Genomic DNA, 23975 nt, shown 5'->3' on the forward strand with positions numbered 1-23975 from the left:
ACTGCACCTGCCTAGGAGTTATACCAGAGATCACAACAGAGCTATTCTCTTCCGGCTGCTTTTTTCTTCAAATTTCCCAGGGCAGACGCATGTGCAGTAGAACAAAATAGCCGGCCTTTGATTTACAGTCTGGCTTTTCACTTTACTGCGCATGCGCAGCCGCGAAAAGAAAGAAGAAGCAGGAAGAGAATTGCTCCGTGGTGCTCGCTGGAATAACCCTGGATCGGTGCAGTTTTATGCCGATAGGAGCAGTGGACCTAGGTTTCAGGTAAGTAAATATAATCACTTTGGGGTGCCAAACTTTTGGCCTTTCCTTCAACTTTAATTCATTTTTACAAGGCCTTCTCAGTGCTGTGAAGGCAGAAGTGTCTAACATCTATAACAGTGATCTCCAACCAGCAACTCGTTAGCAACATTATGCTCTCCAACCCTTTGGATGTTGCTCCCAGTGGCCTCAAAGCAGGAGCTTATGTTTGAATTCTAGGCTTGGAGTCAAGTTTTGGTTGTATTAAAACCAGGTGCAATGCCAAACAAAGCCTCAATGTAGGCCGACAATCCATATAGGGGCTATCAGATGGCCAATCACAGCACTTATTTGGCACCCTAAAAAAATTTGATGCTTGTGTTGTTCCCCGACTCCTTTTTCTTCTGAATGTTGCTCACTGATTCAAAAGGTTGGGGATCCCTGATCTATAGATACATAGTGTCCCTCATCATCTGGGGCTGTACCATGCAGGGTTGCCACGTTTAAATTTCAAAACCAGCCAAAGTCAGCTACAAAACCAGCCAAGAGGCACTTCAACAGTAGCCCAAAAATAGCACAATTTGTGCAGTGAAAAAATGTCTAAAAAATAATTTATGTCAAAATACACCTTTTAAAAAATTTCAGTTTCACAAATTTTCCCATGAAGCAAAATGGGACAGATTAGCCCATCACCAGGGGGGCCCCATACGGCTAGGGTTGCCACCTTTTCTGGAAAAAAATACCGGCCTTCCTATATTCTTGGCATTTTTTCCTATTAATAACATTGGCATCAAGCGTTGTTTTTACCGGCAAGGCCGGTAAAATACCGGCCAGGTGGCAACCCTACATAAGGCCCTAATACATATAGAATTTCAATAAATATTGGTATAACAGCTCAACCTCTAGATATTTTGGCAGCCAGCAGATTTTTGTCCTAAAATTGTCTGAAATGGAGGAAAGTCACTGGAAAATGCGAGAATTCTTAAGAGGGACAGGAGACTTGGGTACAGAGCCCAAAATCTGGTAACTCTCGACTTCTACACAAGTCAGTCCCATTGCATGCTGGCACAAAGAGAAGAAAAAACACACTGGGAGCACTCACAGACATGTTAAATCCTTCTCCTGCTGTGCTGTCACATGCAGAAACGCTCCTGATACATTCAGCCTTCAAATACAATTATTTGAACACGGAGCACCAGCAGACTTTTAAATCCGTAATTTATTAAGTCTTCATTTAAAAATTAGAGCAGGACATACATTCCTGGACATGCTTGGCGCGTTTTGTTGGTTTAGCCCACGAAACATATCAAGCGTGCCCGGGAATGTATGTCCTGCTCTAATTTTTAAATTTAGACCTAATAAATTACGGATTTTAAAGTCTGCTGGTGCTCCGTGTTCAAATAGTTGCCATTGCATGCTGGGTATTGTGGTCTTACATTAAACTTGGCAGTTGGTAAATTGTTAAACAAAAACTACATTACCCAACATGCATTGGCAGACACAGGCTTGGCACATTAGGGCAAGAAAAAACTTTGGCTACAGACCAGCCAAAGGGACAAAAAGTAGCCCAAATCCGTACCTTGGATAGTTTGTACTTTCAAAACCCGCCTGGGCTTTAAATTAGTAGCCCAATTTGGCCTGGCAACCCTGGTACCATGAGTTATTTTCTAAATGGTCATTAAGGGGGCAGAGTCATCTGGGAGGGGACAGTCGTCACTGGACCGAGCCATTTTGGGGTTTTATAGGGGGGATGGCGGCTGTGTTGCACTTCCTTGCATTACAGGGTACCCTGCTGTCAGTGAGCTGCAGACTTGGGAAGAGAAGGAAGAATGTAGGGCGCCTGTATCATCTTCCCCCCTGTATAGCTTTCTACACTACTAGTTTGGTCACAGAAGTTTCAGTGCAGGTAGAGTCGCATGGGGATTGAATGGGCTGAGGAGAGGGGGACGTTCAAACATCACTTCCGAAGTCTGCAGCTCACGAACAGGCATGACGGCTGATGTTAGTAAGTGTATACTGCCCAGCAGCCCCGCTTTCGCTACTTACCCGTCCCTCAAAGCAATTAATTGCAAGCTCTTTGCCTCCAGTCTTACAGAAAATCCCCAAATCTCTCCACGCGAGACTACGTCGTCACGACTACACGTAAGCGCGGTGACGCGGCACGTCGGAGTGACGAGCGTAAAACGTCGTCACTAAACGTTTACACACAAGCGAAAGCTGCTGGTAGTGTGTGGCTGGAGCTTTACACGCCATGTGCTTTTTTTTTTTTTCTTCGGCTCGCGGTTTTTACTTTTTTTTTAGTGATTAAAAAAAGAGAACAAACTTTTTTATCTTGTGTTGGTTGTGGCCGCCACCTCTGCTCATTTTTCAGAAGTCATATATGTTGCTGGCAGCTGTGACGCACTTACAAATCGAAACTAAACAGAGAGACTTTTTGTTTCTGGTGGCAGCAGCAGCTCCCGTTGACTGAAAGGAGAGAGTTTTTGTTCATACTAGAGTTTGGTGTATTCAGTAATGTTTTTATGCTTTTTTTGTACATTGGGGCTGCACTGGGCTTACTACTACACAGAGGCCCAACCAGCCCACTTAATAGTCGCTTGCTAATATGGCATCTTACAGCAGCCGCTCTGGCATTTGCCAGAACCCACAGATTGCCAGTCTGGGCCTGCAATGGGGGCCCAAGTGTTTTACTCTAGTTTTCTAGTCTTAACTCTGATGTGTGCAGGTTCCCTGTCAGTTCCGCCCCAAAAGGGCGTCGGTGAAGACCGGTGCTGGCAGGGGTTTCCACCTGTTTCACGGAAGTGTTAAGACTTAACTGACTGTCCCCCATTGCTGGTCATGGACAGACATTAAATTATTTTGGTTCCAGTCCAGTGTATTATGTGGAGGAGGCTTGGACAATAGGTTTCACAATTTAGGGACAGCATATGTGGAATGTATGGAGGTTCTGATGGTACCAACCGTATTCTTTAGTGTGTAGGCTTTTTAGATTTTATTTTTAGTATGGTAGAATTTGAGGCTCCCAGACCGTTTTTCCTCATTGCCACAGTACCTGCCATCATCATAGTATCTTTTATCTATATGACCAAAAAAGGTCAAATAGATATAGTCAAGTAAAATTACGAATTTATAGGTAGAAAGGCTCGTTTTGGCACTTTGAGATGGAGAGTTTAGCCGTGAGACCGTTCTACTCGCCTGAATAAAATCACTTTTTTAGTATTTTTTTTTTGTACTTTGAGGATCCCAGTATTTTTGTGCAAAAGGGCATCAGTGAAGACTAGTACTGGCAGGGGTTTCAGTAGTGTTGCCACCTTTTCTGAAAAATACCGGCCTTCATATATATTTATCTTTTTTCCCTATTAATAACATTGCAATGAACCATCATTTTTAACGGCCAGGCTGGTAAAATACTGGCCAGCCCGCAACCCTAGGTTTCGGAGATTAGACCACTCTGGCTGTCACTTGCGTTTAGACTTTCAATTATGTTGAGTTCCACACAGGTGTTTTATGTAAAGCGTAGGACAATATGTTTTATAATTTAGGGACAAGATATGGGTTAATTTAGGAGAATCTAAGGGCATGTACACACATGCATAGATATGCTTAGAGGTTTAAGACTAGGTAATGGCAGAATAAAGCTAGCGTATACGCGGCGGTCAGCTTTTTTTAAAAACTGCATCGTGAACTGCACCGAAAACACGGCTAAGATCTGCATGTGTGTCCATGCCCTAATGGGTTCCAACATTAATCTTTTTATGGTGGTCGGAGGCTCACAGACATTTCCTGGTTGCCACCAGTACCGTCCACCATCAGAGCCTGTTCTTCCAATTTGACCAAAAAGGAACAAGTTTTTGCGCAAACTAGGGTCAGGAGAAATTAAGGAGTCGTAGATAGAAAGGTTCCTTTGGGCTTGTAGGGAAGGAGAGTTGGCCCTGGGTTTAGCTGCCTGTGGCTGTGACTTAATATGACAGAGATCCTTATACTCTGACCTTAAATAAAGTCACCTTTTTAGTTTTTTAGGTACTTTGAGGGTCCTAGTATTTTTGTGCAAAAGAGCATTAATGAAGACTGGTGCTGTCGGGTTTCAAAGAGTAGTTAGAACTACTCTGACTGTCACCCATGGTTACCATAAATAGACTTTACATTTTTTTGAGTTCCAGTTTGGTGTTTTATATGAAGAATAGGGCAATTTTTAAAAATATTCTGAGACAAGATATGGACTATTTTAGGAGAATCTAATGGGTTCCAACAGTAATCTTTAGTTTTTATGCTATTTAATGTGCATTGGAGGCTCCCAGACATATTTTCCTGGTTGCCAACTGTACCTTCCACCATCAGAGCCTGTTCTCCCAATTTGACCAAAAAGGAAACAGTTTTTGTGCAAACCAGAGCCAGGCTGTCGCTTAATACGATAGAGGTCCTTATACTCTGGCCTTGGGGTAAACACATCTTCCACCTTCTACAAAGAAAAAAGGGCATGATATTTTCATGGTATAGTTACAAATTGGGCATCGCTAAAATTTTCACCACCACATTACATGTGGCAGTTAAATATGTCCATCTTTAAGTTTTAAAGATGTTAGGAGATACTTAAATGCAGTGCAGCTGGGCCAGTCTTTAAGGAATGAGAGAGACGAGTCACAGCACTAACTTTAAACAGCATGTTTTTGCAACTTCTAAATTGGGCTTTTTCTAATGCAGTAATTATAATACAGCTATTAGATTTAGGTGATTTATAAGTATATTGTAAGTGACAATCAAAACCCATTTGTGACTATTCATATTTATGGATGCTGTAAGGGCCGTTGCTGTTCCAGCTAAAAAAACAACAATCTAAAAAGAAAAGAAATTCAACACTGAAATTTCCCATTTTCGTGGAAACCCCTACAGGCTAAATCTTACCAACTGGGTAGTTCTGCTTACAAGGGCCTCCTGTATGTGCTGTAATGTTAAATAGTATTAAAAGCAATGACAATGAGTAGAGTGGTGTTATGACTGCTGCTGTTCTTCGCCAGAGAATTAACCAATGTGCCATTAACATTAATGAGCAACTACTTCCTTAGCTTATTGGAACACCCTGCACAATAGGGCTGTTTGGGCTGCTCCAATACCTGTGAGACCCGCACATTCTTATGCCAAACTGTCCTCGTCCCACCCCTCCGGTGACCTTACTATGCCCCACTTTCTCCAGCACTTGTAGTTGAGCAGGTTAGCAGGTTGGGCGCCCGTCTATAAATAATGATGGCTTGTTGGGTCAGGTTGGGAGTGAGTGGGTGGATTAGGGTTGACTTTTTATTGACCCACATATCACTATTGCACAACACTGCTCAGCCTCAATAGGTGTAGCACTTGTCTGTAGCAGTCAGCATGGTATTTACTGAAAATGGAAATGTTTGGCACAAAACTTGGTTACCTTCCCAGATTTCGTCCTGCTTTTAATACAAAAGGGATACAATCTTCTCATTCAAAATTAGCTCTTCCACCAGAAAGTCAAAAAAGTCAAAAACATACCCTGCTGTAGCGTGCATCCTCAGAACACTAAAGAGAAATGGCTATATACTTGAAATCAAAATACTAGCACGGAAATATTCCCCTTTTGGTTACTTTATCACTTGACTCTGAGCTGTGTGTCATGGATTTCGAGTCAATAAAATGCATTTCCAGTTCCAGGCCATAAAACAACTTTAGTGCTTTGTGTGTAACAAGAAATTATGCCATATTAATACAGCTCATCTGCATAGCATGTATTAGTCATGGGCGGGAGCAAAAACTGTTGCAATTGTATTGTGCATGGAACCAGTGAAATTTTACATTTTTCAGGGGACTAGAAATACAATGTGTAAAATCAGGGAAATGCACTATATGTTGTCAGTGTGTAAAATGAGGGAAAACTTAACTATAGAAAGACAACCGATTACTTTGAGCAATAACTTTATTAGCAAGAAAGTTTTTGAAGCACAAATATATGGAGCAATATATTTGGTTGTTTCCATTTGCAACATATGATAATACAACATTTTTAGAAAGTTGTATAAGATACTTATACATTTTAGGCTTAAAACCTGTCATAAAGCAAACAATGTATATTTCTTCTATAAGTTATTGACCTGCCAAAAAATTGCATTGTTCTTTGCAGGTCTAACATCCCTTTATGCTTAAATGAACTCAAGGCTTTCTGAAATTCATATTGAGAGCTAGTTTTCCCTTCAAGAAATGTTATCTTTAAACTATCTCAAGGTAAAATTTAGCAAGGAAATGTTCATCTATTTGCAAAATATTATACAAATAGATCTGCAGTGAGCTGTAACACAAAAGCTGGACTGATTTCTATTTTGGTTGTGTCAGCAAATTTTAAACTTTCCAGCTAACAGTTCACGTAAGATTGTTCTTTGTGTAAAAGTTTATGTGGGGCTGATGTGTGACTGCTGCATAAGGAACTGGCAACTGCAGGCATATTTGGTGCATAATATGATAGTCATCAAAAAATTGGAAGAGAGAACTTTTTATGGAGGGCCAATTGGTTTATTCCAAATGAAACTATAATGTAAAAAAATTATAGTTATGTCCGTCTGTTTGTAGTGAAATATTCTACGGGTTCTTGAGGGGATGTGACACTGAAGGGGCAAGAGTTCCAGGTTAAGAAATTATAAGTATATAAGGGAGTACAGGTCGAAATGTTACTTTCAGCATATGGAATCAGTAGCTACTTGTTCCCTGCCTACCTGCATTATATGTCCTGTTTTTTGTTAAAAGATTTACAGTTTAAATAACTGAGGAAGAATGTTCATTTTGTCTCTTGGTACCTAATATAATGACTGCTAGACTGAAATAATGAAGTTGCGTTTACTGCATTGGTTATAAAACCCCACACTAGAAGTAGGCAATGGGTTAAGAGAAAGTGCCACAGGAAAATTATTATAATGCAGTTAGAATACCAGATATATCTGTAAATACATAACCAAGGCCCTAACATTTTTTTGTACAATAAGGGTACTACCATGGTACTGTTGTGTTTAGATAAAATGCTCCCATATTGAAGTAAGTAAGTAGAGTAAAATTGTCATCAAAGGGGGTCTTGAAATCACCCTTACACTTTAAAGCTTTAGACAGGTCCAAAGTACTTCTGGTATGCCTGGTAGAATCCAACCCATTCAGATAGTTGATCACAGGGCAAATAATTTTCACATTGCTCCTTCTTTAGCTCCAGTGGCGACTTCATTCTGGCAAAGTATCTGCCAGGTAAAATAGAACGTATTATTAAATGAGCGTGGTTAAAGGAGAACTAAACGCTAACAATTAATATGGCTAAAAATGCTATGTTTAATATACTGAACTTATTGCACCAGCCTAAAGTTTCAGCTTGTCAATAGCAGCAATGATCCAGGACTTCATACTTGTCACAGGGGGTCACCATCTTGGAAAGTGTCTGTGCACTCGCATGCTCAGTGGGGTCTGAGCAGCTGCTGAGAAGCTAAGATTAGGGGCCGACGCAAATTATCAATTACAAAATGTGGTCGGCCTGTAATATAAGCTGATGCTACAAGGCTAATTATTAAATTCTGATGCTAATTGCACTAGTTTCTGAGCTGCCAAGTAGTAATTATCTGTATTAATTACTAATCAGCAGTATATTGATATTTATATTCTATGCGTACTGTCCCAAAGCTCAGTAAGTGACAGCAGCACAAAGCATGTGCAGTGAATCAGCAGAAAAGAAGATGGGGAGCTACTGGGGCATCTTTGGAGACACAGATCTTTACTGCTAAAGGGCTGTGGTACAACATTTCTAGCCTATTCTTAGGAAAAGCTTTAGTTCTCCTTTAAAGTCAATAGGAATAAAAGGCTAGTATGGTCTCCGGTTAGTCTCTACTACAAATTGTGGTTAAACATTTCTGATTCCAGGAAGAACATCCTAGTGCCTTTGAGATCACAGCCACTACTGTACCATTTGTCTCCCACAGCTGGTGCTTTTATGTGTTCACTTTTTTTCACTCAATAGGTCATTTCTTCTTAAGTTACATATAATAATTAAAGCTCAAATTATAAGCAATGCTAGGAATCCATTCATGAGGAAAATTCCGGCTTCTGAATTTCAGGACAACACAGTAGTTTTGTTTTTGCTACTGCTCATCTGTTACTGTTTCAGGGCCCATCCTGCATTTATTTTACTATTTAATAAGATATTAAGAATATATTCTGTATATAGAAATCTTTAGAGTTGTTTCTGATATTTCACAGTGGTTAGACATAACCATATCAATTAACACATTCATGTTGTCTTATATAAAGCTTTGACTTTTTAAATCTATGTTGTTTTTGACTCATTTTCTGTCGTACTGCATTACCTTTCGTAATAATTATATCCACGACGGACCCTTTTAATTACTGCATGTGCTGCTTGCCGTGTGACCTTCACATCTGATAGAGAAGGGTTAGAAAGATATAAGTTAAAGCTTCTTGCTGATGGAGGGATATTATGATATTACTACAAAGTTCTCAACCATGTGTATGATATCTTTTGGCATTTTATATATGTTTATTAGTAACATAGTGAGTTACGTTGCAAAAAGTCACATGTCCATCAAGTTCAACCTTTAACCTGCCTAACTGCCAGTTGTTCCAGAGGAAGGCAAAAAACTCCATCTGAAGCCTCTCCAATTTGCCTCAGAGGGGGAGAAAAATTCCTTCCTGACTCCAAGATACCAATCGGACCAGTCCCTGGATCAACTTGTACTGTGAGCTATCTCCCATAACCCTGTATTCCCTCACTTGCTAAAAAGCCATCCAACCCCTTAAAGCTATCTAATGTATCAGCCTGTACAACTGATTCAGGGAGAGAATTCCACATCTTCACAGCTCTCACTGTAAAAACCCCTTCCGAATATTTAGGCGGAACCTCTTTTCTTCTAATCGGAATGGGTGACCTTGTGTCAGCTGGAAAGACCTACTGGTAAATAAAGCATTAGAGAGATTATTATATGATCCCCTTATATATTTATACTGGCACTAGAGCATTCCCATGCTAAAAAGTGATGGTACAGGTATGGGACCTGTTATCCAAAATACTCAGGACCTGTGGTTTTCTAAATAAAGGATCTTTCTGTAATTTGGATCTCCATATATTGTTACTAAAAAAACATTTAAATGTGAAATGAAAGCAACAGACTTGTTTCGCCTCCAGTAAGTATTAATTATTTCTTAGTTAGGATCAAGTGCAAGGTCCTGTTAATTATTATAGATGAAATAGGAAATCATTTAAAAAAAAAATCTGAATTATTTGATTAAAATTGAGTCAATGGGAAATGGCCTAACAGGTCTGGTGCTGGTGGACTGTACTGATTGTATTAGTGATGGGCGAATTTGACCCGTTTTCACGAAATGTGGAAATTTGCCGAAATGCATTGAGAGTTAGAACGATAATGTATATAGAAGCCAGTTTGAAAGCATAATGATTGTATATTAGCAATAATTTTAACAAACATGGGGGCGGATTCCCTAAAGGGCAACGTGACTAACACTAGCAAAATTCGCCAGCATGATGTTATTTTGTAACTATGCCGATTCCCTAACGGGCGCAGGCGTCACTTTATTAGCGAAGGACATAGACACTAGCCTTGCTTCGCACTCTAATGCCAGACGAATTTTCGCTTTGGCGAACGGACGTAACTCCGCAAATTCAGTAAGATACGGATTTTACTGAACGTTACCTCTTGCACTAGACTTGCCTTCGCCACCTCAGACCAGGCGAAGTGCAGTAGAGTGCATAGGACTTAATCAATATTCTGTTGGAAATTTTTCCCAAAAAACGCTGGCGTCTTTTCCTTTTTTCAGAGTGAAAAAGACCGTAAAGTTTTTTTTTAAGGTACCTGGGTTCCCCCCTACATTTCCTAACATATGGCACATAAACTATACACTGGGCTCATGTGTAGGGCATTATAACAACGTTATTTTATTAAGGTTCCCTGGCCTTGTGTAATGTATTTGCTGCAACATATACGTCCATTCAACTTAAACTTCCCGCCGTATGCAAGTTAGCCAACGGTAGCGCTACTTCGCTTTGCTTGGCGAAGTAACGCCAGCGTTCGGCACCCTGGATGCAACTTTGCATTTTAGGGAGTTAGTGTTGTCCTGGAGAATTTACACCTGGCGAAGTGTCGCAAAGTGGGCGAATCGGTCGTTAGCGAATCGCGACGCTTAGGGAATTTGCCCCATGGTGTCAGTTCCCCTGCTGTTAATACATCACTGGTTATTTGTGAATAACACTGCAAGAAAACTTGATGAAAAGTACCACAAAGGGCATTCTTTTGCAAAATGTTTTTTTTAACAATACATTGATCGACATCTGCACAATTAGATTTTCATATCAATTAGTGGCAAAAGACAGCCTATTTCTCTATGGTTGTCTATCAACATTAAAAGCTTACCTTCTGGAAATTCCTTTTTTGTAGAATCCATTGGTTTGACATCTATGAATGGAAATGAGAACAGTTTGTGAGCACTGTTTTTCAAATGTTTTTTGAAAACAGGAAATGCTATAAGTAAAATTAGACATCACTATTGATGGGCGAATGGCCGAAATTTGTGAAACGGTGAAATAATTTTTTTTTGCAGTGCTTCAAATTGCACAAAGGGCAAAGTGACTAAAGCCTGGTAAATTAAGCCATATCGTGGTTGGAAGTTAGTTTTTTATTTTTAAAATAGTGAGAAAAAATTGAGTTTTAAAAAATACCCCCCTAGTTCTTATTCAGTTGCACCATACTGAGTTTGTAGGGTTTTTAAGAATGAATTTTACTGAATTGACAAGTTTTTAGGATGCTTCTTCCATAGACGTGTTTTTGCAAAGACTAGTTAACTTTCATATTTATAAATAAGGCAAAATCATTTAATTGGGATTTTTGAAACATTCAGCTTTCATCACTTTGGCATAGTTTACGTGAGTTTACCAGTTTACCAAATGTTTACAGCCAGCTCTGTGTTCAGGGGCGAAGTACAGCACTTTGTGACTCATAGATACCAAATCATTTTTTTCATAGAACAATATGGAACCAATTTAAGTGATTAGCTTTTGACACTAAGGGGCACATTTACTAAGGGCCGAATATCGAGGGTTAATTAACCCTCGATATTCGACCCTCGAAGTAAAATCCTTCGACTTCGAATATCGAAGCCGAAGGATTTACTGCAAATACTTTGATCGATCGAAGGAATAATCGTTCGATCGAACAATTAAATCCTTCGAATCGAATGATTTTAATCCATCAAAAAAACCTTAGAAAAGTAATAGGGAAGGTCCCCATAGGCTAACATTGTAGCTCGGTAAGTTTAAAGTTGCTAAGTATGTAGTCGAAGTTTTTTTTAAAGAGACAGTACTTCGACTATCGAACGATTTTTAGTTCGAATCATTCTAATCAAAATCGTAGTCGAAGGTCGAAGTAGCCTATTCGATGGTTGAAGTACCCAAAAAAAACCTTCGAAATTCGAAGTTTTTTTTACTTCGAATCCTTCACTCGAGCTTAGTAAATGTGCCCCATATTGTTCTATATAATATTTTCATGTGTGACTGCTAACGCTCCACATCAGATACCTTCATTTCTTTCCCAGGTGCAAGTCCCTCTGTGTTCACATCATAGCAATTATTTTTATACGGGGTTTTCCTGATAACGGATCTTTCCGTAATTTAGATCTTCATGCCTTAAGTCCACTAGAAAATCATTTAAACATTAATTCAACCCAATAGGCTGGCTTTGCTTACAATAAGAATTAATTATATCTTAGTTTGAATCAAGTACATGGTACTGTTTTATTTTTACAGAGAAAAAGATAATCATTTTTAAAAGTTTGGATTATTTGGATAAAATGGAGTCTATGGGAGACAGCCTTTCTGTAATTTGGGAATTTCTGGATAATGGGTTTCTGGATAATGGGTCCCAAACCTGTACTAAAAACATCAGAAACTTACCTTTATGAAGCAGAGAATACACAGAGAGCACAAGCAGTGATAAAATGACCAATTCCTTCATTTCAAAGTTCTCTTTTGCAGTGCTGATTATTATATAATTTTGGTTGTGGTGTTCCTGCTAAGCTTGCTTATCTTGCGAGGGTCTCAATCCTTTTATCACACTCACAGTTTCTTATGTAACTTTTATTGCATACGCGGAAACCACATTCCTATCATGTCAGCTCATTTTGCCATGTGTATCCCATCCTTTCACACCCCTTTGCAATGTCAAGAGAGCGCTGCCTTCCCATTATTGGCTTTTATACTGATTTTATTTTCAGAAGAATCACAGTACATTGCAGTTCACATAATGCACAAAGCAATAGAGTCAGCAGCTTTCATTGGATGAAATGCAGTGTTTATTTGCCAAGGAATTTGGAAACCCATTTGTACTAATAACTGAGCATGGACCCTTGTGATTTTAGATTATCCTAAAGTGAAGGAAACATTGTTCTTAGAACTTGTCCGACACAGATGTAACAGAGGACCATTGTTATGTAATCAGTATTACAAAGATACATCTGGGATCCAAAAAGTTTTTTTACACCCTACATGATCAACCCTACAATTCATAGGGTTAGTGGAGTTTTCTAGTTGCTATTTAGGCTAATAGCTAACAGAAATACTGTTGTAAGTGTTGAACGTTAGACCACACAAAACATTTTTACACTCAAGCATACATATAGATAATTAGAAAAGGTGATGGAATAATTTACTAATATAGGTACAGTTAAAGGAACAGTAACACCAAAAAATATAAGTGTTTTAAAGTAATGAAAATATCATGTATTGTTGCCCTGCACTGGTAAAACTGCTGTGTCTGCTTCAGAAACACTACTATAGTTCATATAAACAAGCTACTGTGGAGCAATGGCGGAAATTGAAAAACGGCTATATGGCACAGGTTAACTAATGGATAACAGATAACACCATTAGACAGACAGAGCTTATTTGCTATCTGCTGTGCAACCTGAGCCTTTTCTCCTTTGACCCGTACCCGCAACCCGGACCCGCAACCGGCATTCTTACCCGCTTGGACCCGCTACCTGACCCTACCCTCAAGTACCTTATCCGCAGCCCGGACCCTCGACCCGCTGACCATCAAGAATCAGGAAGTGCTGTCATTGTAAACCGGAAGTGACATCATCGGAAGTAGACGTGATCAGAAAAAAAGGGAGTAAAACAGGAAGTGCTGTCATTGTAAACGGGAAGTGACATCATCGGAAGTAGACGTGACCAGAAGAAAGGAGTGAACATCGATATTGAGAAGACCCGCGGCCCAACCTGCAACCTGCAAACCCGCAGAACCGCCGACCCACGGGTATACCCGCACCTGGAACTTCTAAACGCAACCCGCAGGGTACCGCAGGTTTTTGCGGGTAACCCGCGGGTACCCGACCCGCTGCAGGACTCTAGGCTGCCCCCATTGCTAAACAGTAGCTTATTTATGTAAACAATAGTAGTGTTTCTTAAGCAAACACAGCAGTTTTACCAGTGCAGGGCAACACTGCATTATATTTTAATTGCTTTAAAACACTTTTATTTTTTACGTTACTGTTCCTTTAACGATAACAACCACGCAGTCATTTCTATACAGAAGTCTACATGTCTGCTCCCTGTTTAAGTGTGCACTAAATGGCATATTATAAGCACACAGACAGGGTTGCACGGAAATGCTAAAGTATGCATTTTAACATTGAAATCTGCTCTGTATTTGTGCTTCTGGGCTGATCCCCTGCCTTTCGGTGCACTCACTTACAGGGAGTGAAAGGAAGAAGATTGGCTTTTCTTTGTTGGTGTATTCTACTGATAATGAAAGAAAACACATTTTCCAGTACATTTTATTTATAAAAGCAGCATTTTATTTTTAAAACCATGACATTTTCTAAAAGAAAGAGGCTTTAGATTGAACACACTCAATATGTCAGGATGAATGCTATGTATTTTACACATGGGGAGTGACTGGGAAATAGACATAGGAATTCTCTGGTTGAGTAGAGCAAGGTCAGAATGCAGAAGTGTCTCACTACAAAGTAGAATGTGCAGACGCATTAATCCTTCCCTCTGTATAAATCTTGTTTTTCTTTATGGTTCTGCTTTACTTTTTCTCTCCGCGACGCTGTGCAAAGTAACGCTTGTAGGCAGCAGTGAACCCATAACGTAAAGCATATCTTTCACATGGATCATATTCTTCACAGGTTTCTCGTTGGCGCTCCCGTGGGCTCTTGTTGCGCTCACGGATTCTAAAAAACAAATTGTGTTGCTTTATTAAATTTTATTATCTTTAACATGTATCTTTTATTATGACTTTGGATATACCAGGTAAATGTAGAAGTTTGAAGGAAACAAAATTAAAATTGCTTTATATCTTTATCAGTGTGTTTAGCTGTTTTCACCCCAAATCTCACCCTTGATGAGATGGGGTTCCATGTGTATTTAGGAGAGCAAATAGCCTTTTTCCACAGTAAGGGCCTTATTTTTCAAAATCCGCAATTTTCGGTGTTATTTAGACCAAACTAGAATACATGGATGAAGCTTATTTATTATGAAAAAAAAACATAATTTAATTGGATCAGGGACAAAACTGTAAATCTGAATCATATGATTTTCTTGGAGTTTTTCCCTGAATCGCTCTTTTTTCAGAAAAGTCCAAAATAGTCAGATTTTCAGGCTAAATCCAGAGCAGACCACAGAAAAAAATTCCAAACAGGCTAGGGACCTCTCCCATTGACTTATGACAACCTCGGTAGGTCTGAGATGCTGGATTTTCTGATTCAGACTTTTTCCATCCTTGGGGTATAATAAATCTTGAAAAATTGAAGTTTTTTTCCACTTAAGGTTCAGATTTTATATTAAAAAAAACCCCGGATTCTTTTCAAGTTTTTGGCATAACCAATGCTCCAACCTTCCACTGGAGGGCTGCCACAGTTACCAATGCTCTGGACTTGTTCATAACTTCGTGTAGGCATCATTTGAGATCATTCCATCCTTGAGTGTCATTATTAACAAAAGACTAGGGTGAAGAATGCCTGCTAGTTATTAAAGCAAGTGATACTCTAGAATTTGTCATATGTTTTTGCTACGATTTTAGCTAAGCCAACCCACAGAACCCGAAAATTTATAAAATGCACCATGACCAATGTTCTGCTAGTTGGTTTTGTGTGACTATAGGCAAACCCCTGTGGCTAAATCTACTGCACTAATGATATACAAAATGTATATGCTGTTTTCATATTGGGATCCTAAATGCTAAAATTAAATTCTGCATTTTCAGCTGCAGATCTTCCATAGCTGTTCATTCATGATTATGAAAACAGAGCAGCAGTTGCAGTTGTAATGATGATAGATTCTAAATTGTTATCCATTTTCGTATATCATTTATGCAGCTGGATATTATAAGCTACTTTGAGTGTCCTTTATTCTGTTAATGTTCTAGCAAATCTGTACTTACCTCTCATTCATAAGCTGGTTTTTGGCCTGGGAATTCATAAATGAGTTGGCTTTTCTTGAGTTAAGGAAGGGATCTGAAAATGATATATTGTGATATGTATTGGCTTCTCATTTCTTTCCTTGGTATAATCTTTAATATGGTAACCTCAAACAATAATATTTTGATAACTATTGATTTAAGATGCCTGTTTCAGAGATTTGTAGAACAGGGACATCTTTAGCATTCACATATGAAAAGAAAATTAGCTGCCAACTTTTAGGGCAGTGGCAAAATTTTTAGATTGGCACGTCTCTTTCCAAATAGCCCGAAGTTGCAGTTCACTCACCATCTGCTGTTAGAATTCAAAGACATCCCAGCACATTTCTGAAGGGTAGTAACTGGGGCAAGGCAACCCACAGCAATTGAATTGCAGTGTTTTGACAATCACAAGTAATGATGCCATATATGCCACAAGAAAAAATGTTCCCCATTTATGAACAGGATTTATCATGAAGCAGTTCAGTATGATGTCATGGGTTATTTTACATCCAGAACACATATTATGTTTCTTTCACTTAAATGTATTCATATGGATAAAATAGTACACTTAAGTGCTCATTTACAAAGCTAACGCAATGTGCCAAGTGCAAAATACAGATGCAATTCAACATTTGGTGTCTCCAAATAAATGTAGTGTATTTCTTAGAATTCCAGGGTTAGTGAGGGTGCCACAGTTGGGCTAAGGGCACCCAAGGTAAGTGTGACAATCTGTGCCAATCCCCTTCCCCCACAGTCCAATAAAACCATTACCACTTGTGTGTTAGTAGTGGCCCAGAATGGTTGAGGAGAGACAAGGCTCTGGTTTGATGATTTCTTTTAAATAGCATATTATTTTTTTGGAACTGCCTCTTCCTCTCCTGAAATGGTACAGTAGGTGCTTCTATTGACTACCTCTAGTTCTAGCCCTGGTGGGTCCATGCACTGCAGCTTGTGCATGATTCACCACAGTGGAAACCAATTACCATACACTTTTGTAAATATCACAAAAATTGAAGCACATTGTGTGTATGCTATTCATTTTGTGAGTTCTCAATGATGTTATAAGTGTCTAGTTAAGTGGCTACAAGTCAGTTGCATGTGTTTGCTAAAGAAACCCTAACATTAGCTGCAGCTCAAAGCAGGTGTAAATTCCAGGGTTCCCTTACATCTGTGGGTTCTTTTGCATTTTGTGCGAACTTGTTCATAATTCATGGCTGCAGTGATAACAAATGTGTGTATTAGGTGGCTAGTGTCAAATTGTGTAAATTGCACTCTTATATTTGTAAATCTTAATGATTATGTTATTTGAATTCCCAAATAATACTAAATGGATTCCCCACTGGAATCTATAAATGTTGTATATGAAACTAATATTTTGTACAAATAGTTTATATATAAACTGCCAGTATATGCATTGGTTTTAATCAGACCGCATGAGAAAAGCAAAATTCATTACAAAGATGATTGCAATCTGTTTGATTATGGAATTAAGGGAACCCACATTCACAATACATTCTAAACAATGAGAACAGAATTATCATCTCCCATTCATCAGAACTTTACTGATCTTTGGATGTTTGAGCTCAGCAACAGCACTGGGTTCTCACATTCCTTTCAGTTGTTAACAAGGAATCCGTCTGAAAAAGCTAACCCATATTTTGGGCATTTATATTTTACAATACCCTTTAGCAGTAGATCTGTGCCCTTAAATACACCCCAAATAGTTTCTCAAATAATTGTGCTTATACAGTAGATCTCCCGTCACCAGGGAAGTTGTTTTGATGTAATTGCTGTTGGATAAAATTTCATGGACATATAACAAAATGAAATATCACCTTTGGAAACAATGTTACTTACCATATACTTCATATGACTCGTAGCTCTCATATGAGTCTGTTTAAGACACGAATGATGTAAAAAATATTATAATATTGCTTTTTTTGAACGTAGCTTAATAGGCTATCAGTACATTGCCTTTAGTATAAAATACTAAATAACACATAATTAAGTACGGGTATGGGACCTGTTATCCAGAAAGCTCGGAACTTTGGGTTTTCTGAATAACTGATCTTTCTGTAATTTGGATCTTCATACCTTAAGTCTATTAGAAAATAATGTAAACATTAAATAACCCCAGTAAGCTGTTTTTGCTTCCTACAAGGATTAATTCTATCTTAGTCTGGATCAAGTGCAAGGTACTGTTTTATCATTACAGAGAAAAAGGAAATAATTTTGAGTCTATGGGAGCTGTGCATTCCGTAATTTGGAGCTTTTTGGATAACGGGTTTCTGGATAACGGATCCCATACCTGTACATTTTAGATTATGTTTATTACAGCAGATTATTTGTGTTTAAATTTCAAACCTAAACTGTTTAACCAAGGGCTAGATTATAAACACTTCAGTGCAAATGTAGAATTAATGAAAGTTCTGTAAAAGAAAGAGTATCAATGAGGCATGAAGTATTCTCATAAATTGTGCAAAAGCCTCAGTTCTCATTCTGTGTTAAATCTGGCTGCTGCTCCTTATAAATGGTATTCAATGTAACTGAAATGAAAATAGTCTGGCCCAAACTACACAGAAAGTTAAACAGCTATATCATATTTATACAGAAAAGTTAAACATTTAATATATTTACAGCCGATACAAAAAGTAAAGATCTTTGATATCCCCATACATGGCTAAAAGAAAAATAATTATAAAGCTTTTTGTGTTCTTATGCAAACCTACCATATGCAAGAGTTGCAACGGCTGCCAGTGCCAGAAGCAGAATAACTGGAAGAGTCTTCATGGTGTCCTTTTCAATGGTAGCTTCCTCTGACTTCTTGCCTTTAGAGGCAAAACTGCTTCTTCTGTAAAAATCAGAAACAGGTATGGTATTTAACAGAGCAATGTTTATAAACCTATCATCTGGGCTGGGTGGTACCAAAACTCCAAAGGTATGTCAGTTGGCACTACTTAAAGAAAACTAAAGCTGAGGGCAAAGGTGTAGGATCTAGAAGTGGGTGGGTGGAATGCAGTCTTCAAAGAAATTAGTGAAATGCGGAACATGGAAAGTAGATGCAAATTTGTTTATGGAAAGCTGTATTTCTGTATGTGATAAGTGATGCTGCGGTATCCCAGTTATGTTTTTTTTTCTATGAAGTAGAGCACATAACTATTTTCTAGTTTATTTTGCTGACTATCAAAGAAATAATCAGGTTCTCTTTTCAAATCTATTTCTGCTGCACTCCTGCTAGCATTCACATTATCCAGCAGATCTTTGCATTTAAGTTAGTAAGGATTTCCAATCTCAACATTTTGGGTCTTATTTATCAAAATCTGAATTTTTCCCTGATTATTTTAATAAAAAAAGTCAGACGAAACTAGAATCCATGATTGGACCTTATTTATTATTAAAAAAGTACAATTTAATTGGATTGGGGACATACATGAAATAAATCAAGTGAAAATCTGAATGGTACGTTTCCGAATTGCTAGATTTTTCTTATTTTTGCCGAAAAGTCAGAAATAGTCAGACCACAGAAACTTCCAAATAGGATAGGGACCTCTACCATTGACTTATATACAACCTTGGTAGGTCTGAGATGCCTGATTTTCAGATTCAGACTTTTTCCATCGTCGTTGATATAAGGGGCAGATGTATTAAGGGTCGAATATCGAGGATTAATTAACCCTCGATATTTGATTGGCGAATTAAAATCCTTTGACTTCGAATATTGAAGTCGAAGGATTTAGCGCAATTCATTCGATCGAACGATCAAAGGAATAATCCTTCGAATTCGAAGGATTTTAATCCAACGATCGAAGGATTATCCTTCGATCAGAAAAAACTTGGAAAGCCTATGGGGACCTTCCCCATAGGCTAACATTGACTTCGGTAGCTTTTAGGTGGCGAACTAGGGGGTCAAAGTTTTTTCTTAAAGAGACAGTACTTCGACTATCGAATGGTCGAATAGTAGAACGATTTTTAGTTCGAATCATTTGATTTGAAGTCGAAGGTCGAAGTAGCCCATTCGATGGTTGAAGTAGCCAAAAAAACACTTCGAAATTCGAAGTATTTTTTATTCTATTCCTTCACTCGAACTTAGTGAATGGGCCCCTAAATCTCAAGTTTTTCACTAAAAATTCGGATTTTATACGAAAATTTTTTCGGGTTTTTGGCATTTGGACTTTAATGAATAACCCCCTTTTAGTACACTTTCTGTAATCGTAATACATGGTATTTGGCAACTGTTACAGAGGCTTTGGTCCCCAGTAATGAATGCCAGCTGTCTAGGGAAGCAACACACAGCAGGATAATACTAGAATTGAGTTCTGGATCTTGTTGTACTCCTACTACTTATATAGAAATGTCATTGTCCACCATTCTTTGTGGGTCTAGGACAATATTTTGATATATCTTACAGTAACATTCAGTAGATGTCTGCTTATATTTATGTATTGTGCCATCTTTAATTTGTTGCATAAACAGTTTCATTTTCAGGCCACTGCTGTCTGCAGTTGCAACTCATGTAGTGGACTTTATATTGTTTTAGTGCATTTGAAATTGATTGATGCCCCATTGGTACATTGAAAAAATTGAGGTTTGTTGAAGGGTGCACAATATGATGTTTTACATTGCTTTCACTGGAGTCATAGATTACAAAAATTATTAGGGCATTTACCAAAAAGACCACAAAGCAGTGTTGGATCAAGCCGGGTGAGTGACCCTAGGCAACCTGGACGGGTACATCACTCCTCCATGAGCAGACACACAAACGAGTGAGCACATGTATATGTGGAAAGAGTACACTTGCGTGCATTGCCTATGGAGACATATTAAATGATGGGGGAACTAGGTCTTGGAATAGGGGTAGGCTACAGAAAAGGTACATGCCTAGCAACTCCGCCCCCACCATTGTGCCCTAGGCACACACCTCTAATGCCTACTCCTAGTTCTGGCTCTGAGCAATTTGCTGACTATGGACTTTACATATGAAACTTTGAAATAAAAAAAATGCTCTTATCGTTCAAAGTTTCATTTAAAATATTTTCTACTTATTTCTTTAACCCATGTTTTTCTCTTATATCTATTTGCAAGTTTCAGCCAGATATTTTTATAGGTCTTTTAAACAGTTTAGACCCTGAAATGTGTTTGCAACAATGTGCTCATAGCACATGTTAGTATAGTAGACAACTACGAGGTTTTACAGCTGATCAATGTTAGAGCTTGCTTTAACTGTGTTTACAGTGTCATATCAAATTTGGAGAAGAAGTAACCTGTAAAAGTTGGAGAAAGGCAAAAACTCCCTTGGTAATTGTTTGCCCTTCTAACAAGAATTATACAGATATTCTTACATTTATGTGATTGTGTAAATATCAGAGCTGTAGGTCAGCTGTTTTCATTTAGGGAATTGCAGTTGGACAGCAACATCAGTTTTGGAATTTGAGCCTTCTAGCTACTTATTTCTCGTAGATTTATATGTACCTATTTTGGTGGCAACTTAACTGAATACTCTTTAGAAAGATGAAAGTAAATACAAACTCTCCCAAACATCTCATAAGCAATATGTACATTCTCTCTTATACAGGCAGTTCCCGGGTTACATACGAGATAGGGTCTGTAGGTTTGTTCTTAAGTTGAATTTGTATGTAAGTTGAAACATATACATTTTGCAACAAGACAGATGTTTGTCTTAACATAGTATTTATTTTTACCTTTCTGTGCTCTGCAGTAGACAATACATGCCAGAGGGGATTGGGGAAGGTTGATTATTAAAGCTAAATGCGAATAAAGGCCAATCATAACACAGTACATTACTGTAATAGCCTTTGTATGTAAGTATGAGTTGTATGTAAGTCTATAATACAATAACAGAGAATCTATTAATGCCATGTAATTCAATGACCATAGACTAATTGCACACAGAGATGCTGGGTTAGCCAAATTGCAGTGATTGACTGAAGGGTTTCCATCCCATTTGTTGCCTGGGTTAAAGCCCATGACTAATGCGTTATTAAAGAGTGTACTTCATGAATGTACTGCCCAAAGGGGCATAAATCCTCATTCTCTGCGAGCACTTGCTTCTGTGAGGCATAAGTAGCTGGGAACCTATATGGGGGTTAAGTCCGAATTTATCTCAACATTTCCAGCCACAAACTCCGATCTAATTCGCACGGGTGTTTTCGGCATATTTATTATTAGATTTTTTTTTTTTGTATTTTTCACCCAAAAACTCAGATTTCTTATGCTGTTTGCCCAAAAACTCCCAGTGCACACCAAAAAATCTTTGGGACTTCTCTCATTCACTTTTATGCAACCTCGACAGGTCTGAGATGCCGGATTTTCTGTTTCTGACTTTTCCAACCTCGGGGTATAATAAATTCTTTGGGATTTTTGCATTCGGAGTTTAATAAATAACCCCCTATGATGTGTGCTATTCCATGAAACATTAAGATACTCTGTGTAGTGTCTTCTTTAATATGAAACACTATATAACTCTTTATAAAATTTCTTATGTGCTTAGTTGCCGAAGGTTAAGGACTGTTAATATTTTTAAATCAGCATAATAAGAAAATAAAAAAGGCAAAACATTAATAAATATGAATTGTGACATATTGTCTGATGAATCTTCATACTTTAAAATAAATTTAGTGAATAGATCCCCACTTATGCCCATATAAGACTTACCTGTAGTTAGACTTTTCTCTTGAATCTCTATGACTTTGAGGTGTGTTTGCTAGTTTGACATGACTATTTATTCATACACCACACCTCCTTGTTTTCCCTCCCCTTAATGAGATCTTATCATTGGTTCAAAAACCCTTTCCTTTTGCAGGAAATGTAAAACCCACATAGATGCATGGGCAGCACATGTCTGGCTCCTAATTAGTAACAGATAGTCATTGTACCATGCATTTATATCAAAAACAGAGTGTACAAAGAACATTTGGGATTTATAGGCATGGGAAAAAAATCCCCATTACTGAGATAAAAATATTAGAGGTCTTAAGGTTTATCTAATAAAATATCTTTTTACTGCAAAATTTGAAAATATTTTTCAATCAGTCTGACCACAGAATGTTTTAGATCACTGCCATGGTCAATACATAGCTGTTCAGCTTTTTTCTAGCAAAACATAATTTATAAGCGCAAGATGATGATTTGTAAAAATGAAGTGTTGAGAGGTGTGTTTTTATAGTCAGTATCATAAAAAAATATTTCTGTAAGGTAAATCTATACTTTACTGTGAGTATCATGTCTGATTGTATGTATTTATTAGTCACTGTTTTTTTTCAGATACTGAAAGAGCAGTGTTTATCAGTAGTTCAGTAATGTCCCTGGTCTGCTCCATTATTCTTAGAATCAGTATATGAGCATGGAAGAACTAATTGGTATATCTAGCCCTCATATGAAGTTGTAGTTGTGGCTTTAGGACTGGATCTGATGTATCATCTGTAGGTATGTGTACTATGGATTCAGAAATGTAAAGCGCTGAGTCTAAAAGAAGAAAACAATCTGTGATAAAAGTTTCCTCTTTAGCTGCTTAGCTGCTCCTTGCTTCAGAGAGTGTTGGTCTACACTAGGGGGGTTATTTATCAAAATCCAAAGTCATCTCATTTTCTGAAATATACTCCAACCAAATCCGCACAGGGTATTTTCCCATATTTATCAATACATTTTCCTTAAAAATTCCAGTTCGAGAAAAAACTCAATATGAAAAAATCATGAAAATACTATGAAAATTTGGATCGTACTAATCTTTTGTATTTTCAGATTTTGTTTGGATTTTTGCCAGAAAACCACACAATCTTCAGATTATTACATGAAACCCAGCGTAGATCCGGATACCTTCGGGACTTCTCCCATTGACATATACAACCTCTGAGATACCAGATTCAGACTTTTTCCATCCTCGAGGTATAATACATCCCAAAAAATTCAGGGCTTTTTTCACAAGAAAATCCGATTTTATAGTCAAAAAACTTCGAGTTTTTGCCATTCTGACTTTAATAAAAAACGTAGACATGGAAAGAACATTAAGGGGCAGATTTATCAAGGGTTGAATTTTGAAGTTATGTTACCAGGGTCCAAGTGTGATAAATCTCACATTCAAATTCAAGTTTGGGATTTAAAATTCTAATTTGTAAGTTTTAACCCAAAAAAAAAAAATCAAAAATTCTAATTTACAATTCAAATCTGCCCCTTAGTTATATAACAAATTTTACAACACAATCTGATCTATATAAGGTATATTTTAACGTAATTGTTTATAGAAGATA

At 37.9% G+C, this 23975-nt stretch overlaps 2 protein-coding genes across 2 annotated transcripts; both read right to left on the bottom strand.

Moving 5' to 3' along the window:
• Positions 1-7346: 7346 nt before the first annotated feature.
• On the bottom strand, positions 7347-12287 carry bglap2.S (bone gamma-carboxyglutamate (gla) protein (osteocalcin) 2 S homeolog). The gene is made up of 4 exons (XM_018261331.2): positions 12204-12287; positions 10669-10710; positions 8590-8662; positions 7347-7476 (listed from the first exon to the last, which is right to left on the bottom strand). The coding sequence occupies exons 1-4, from the start codon at positions 12262-12264 to the stop codon at positions 7347-7349; spliced, it is 306 nt and encodes a 101-aa protein (XP_018116820.1). The 5' UTR covers positions 12265-12287.
• Positions 12288-14081: 1794 nt separating this feature from the next.
• mgp.S (matrix Gla protein S homeolog) lies at positions 14082-22471 on the bottom strand. Its single transcript, XM_018259940.2, has 5 exons — positions 22384-22471; positions 18441-18562; positions 17569-17604; positions 15694-15766; positions 14082-14485 (listed from the first exon to the last, which is right to left on the bottom strand). The coding sequence occupies exons 2-5, from the start codon at positions 18499-18501 to the stop codon at positions 14341-14343; spliced, it is 315 nt and encodes a 104-aa protein (XP_018115429.1). The 5' UTR covers positions 18502-18562; positions 22384-22471; the 3' UTR covers positions 14082-14340.
• Between the last annotated feature and the right edge of the window lie 1504 nt (positions 22472-23975).

The sequence above is a fragment of the Xenopus laevis genome, chromosome 4S (assembly GCF_017654675.1).
Source record: "Xenopus laevis strain J_2021 chromosome 4S, Xenopus_laevis_v10.1, whole genome shotgun sequence".
Taxonomy (NCBI): Eukaryota; Metazoa; Chordata; class Amphibia; order Anura; family Pipidae; genus Xenopus; species Xenopus laevis.

What these genes read in the sequence shown, in the direction of transcription:
- mgp.S (XM_018259940.2), bottom strand. Translation starts at nt 18,501, where the DNA reads ATGAAGACTCTTCCAGTTATTCTGCTTCTGGCACTGGCAGCCGTTGCA. An exon ending in CGAGTCATATGAAGTATATG is followed by an intron (nt 15,767 to 17,568) that starts GTAAGTAACATT and finishes TATCATTTTCAG; the next exon opens with ATCCCTTCCTTAACTCAAGA. An exon ending in AACCAGCTTATGAATGAGAG is followed by an intron (nt 14,486 to 15,693) that starts GTAAGTACAGAT and finishes TTTGTTTTTTAG; the next exon opens with AATCCGTGAGCGCAACAAGA.
- bglap2.S (XM_018261331.2), bottom strand. Translation starts at nt 12,264, where the DNA reads ATGAAGGAATTGGTCATTTTATCACTGCTTGTGCTCTCTGTGTATTCT. An exon ending in AAAAAAGGAATTTCCAGAAG is followed by an intron (nt 8,663 to 10,668) that starts GTAAGCTTTTAA and finishes CTTCTCTATCAG; the next exon opens with ATGTGAAGGTCACACGGCAA. An exon ending in GGATATAATTATTACGAAAG is followed by an intron (nt 7,477 to 8,589) that starts GTAATGCAGTAC and finishes TTTACCTGGCAG; the next exon opens with ATACTTTGCCAGAATGAAGT.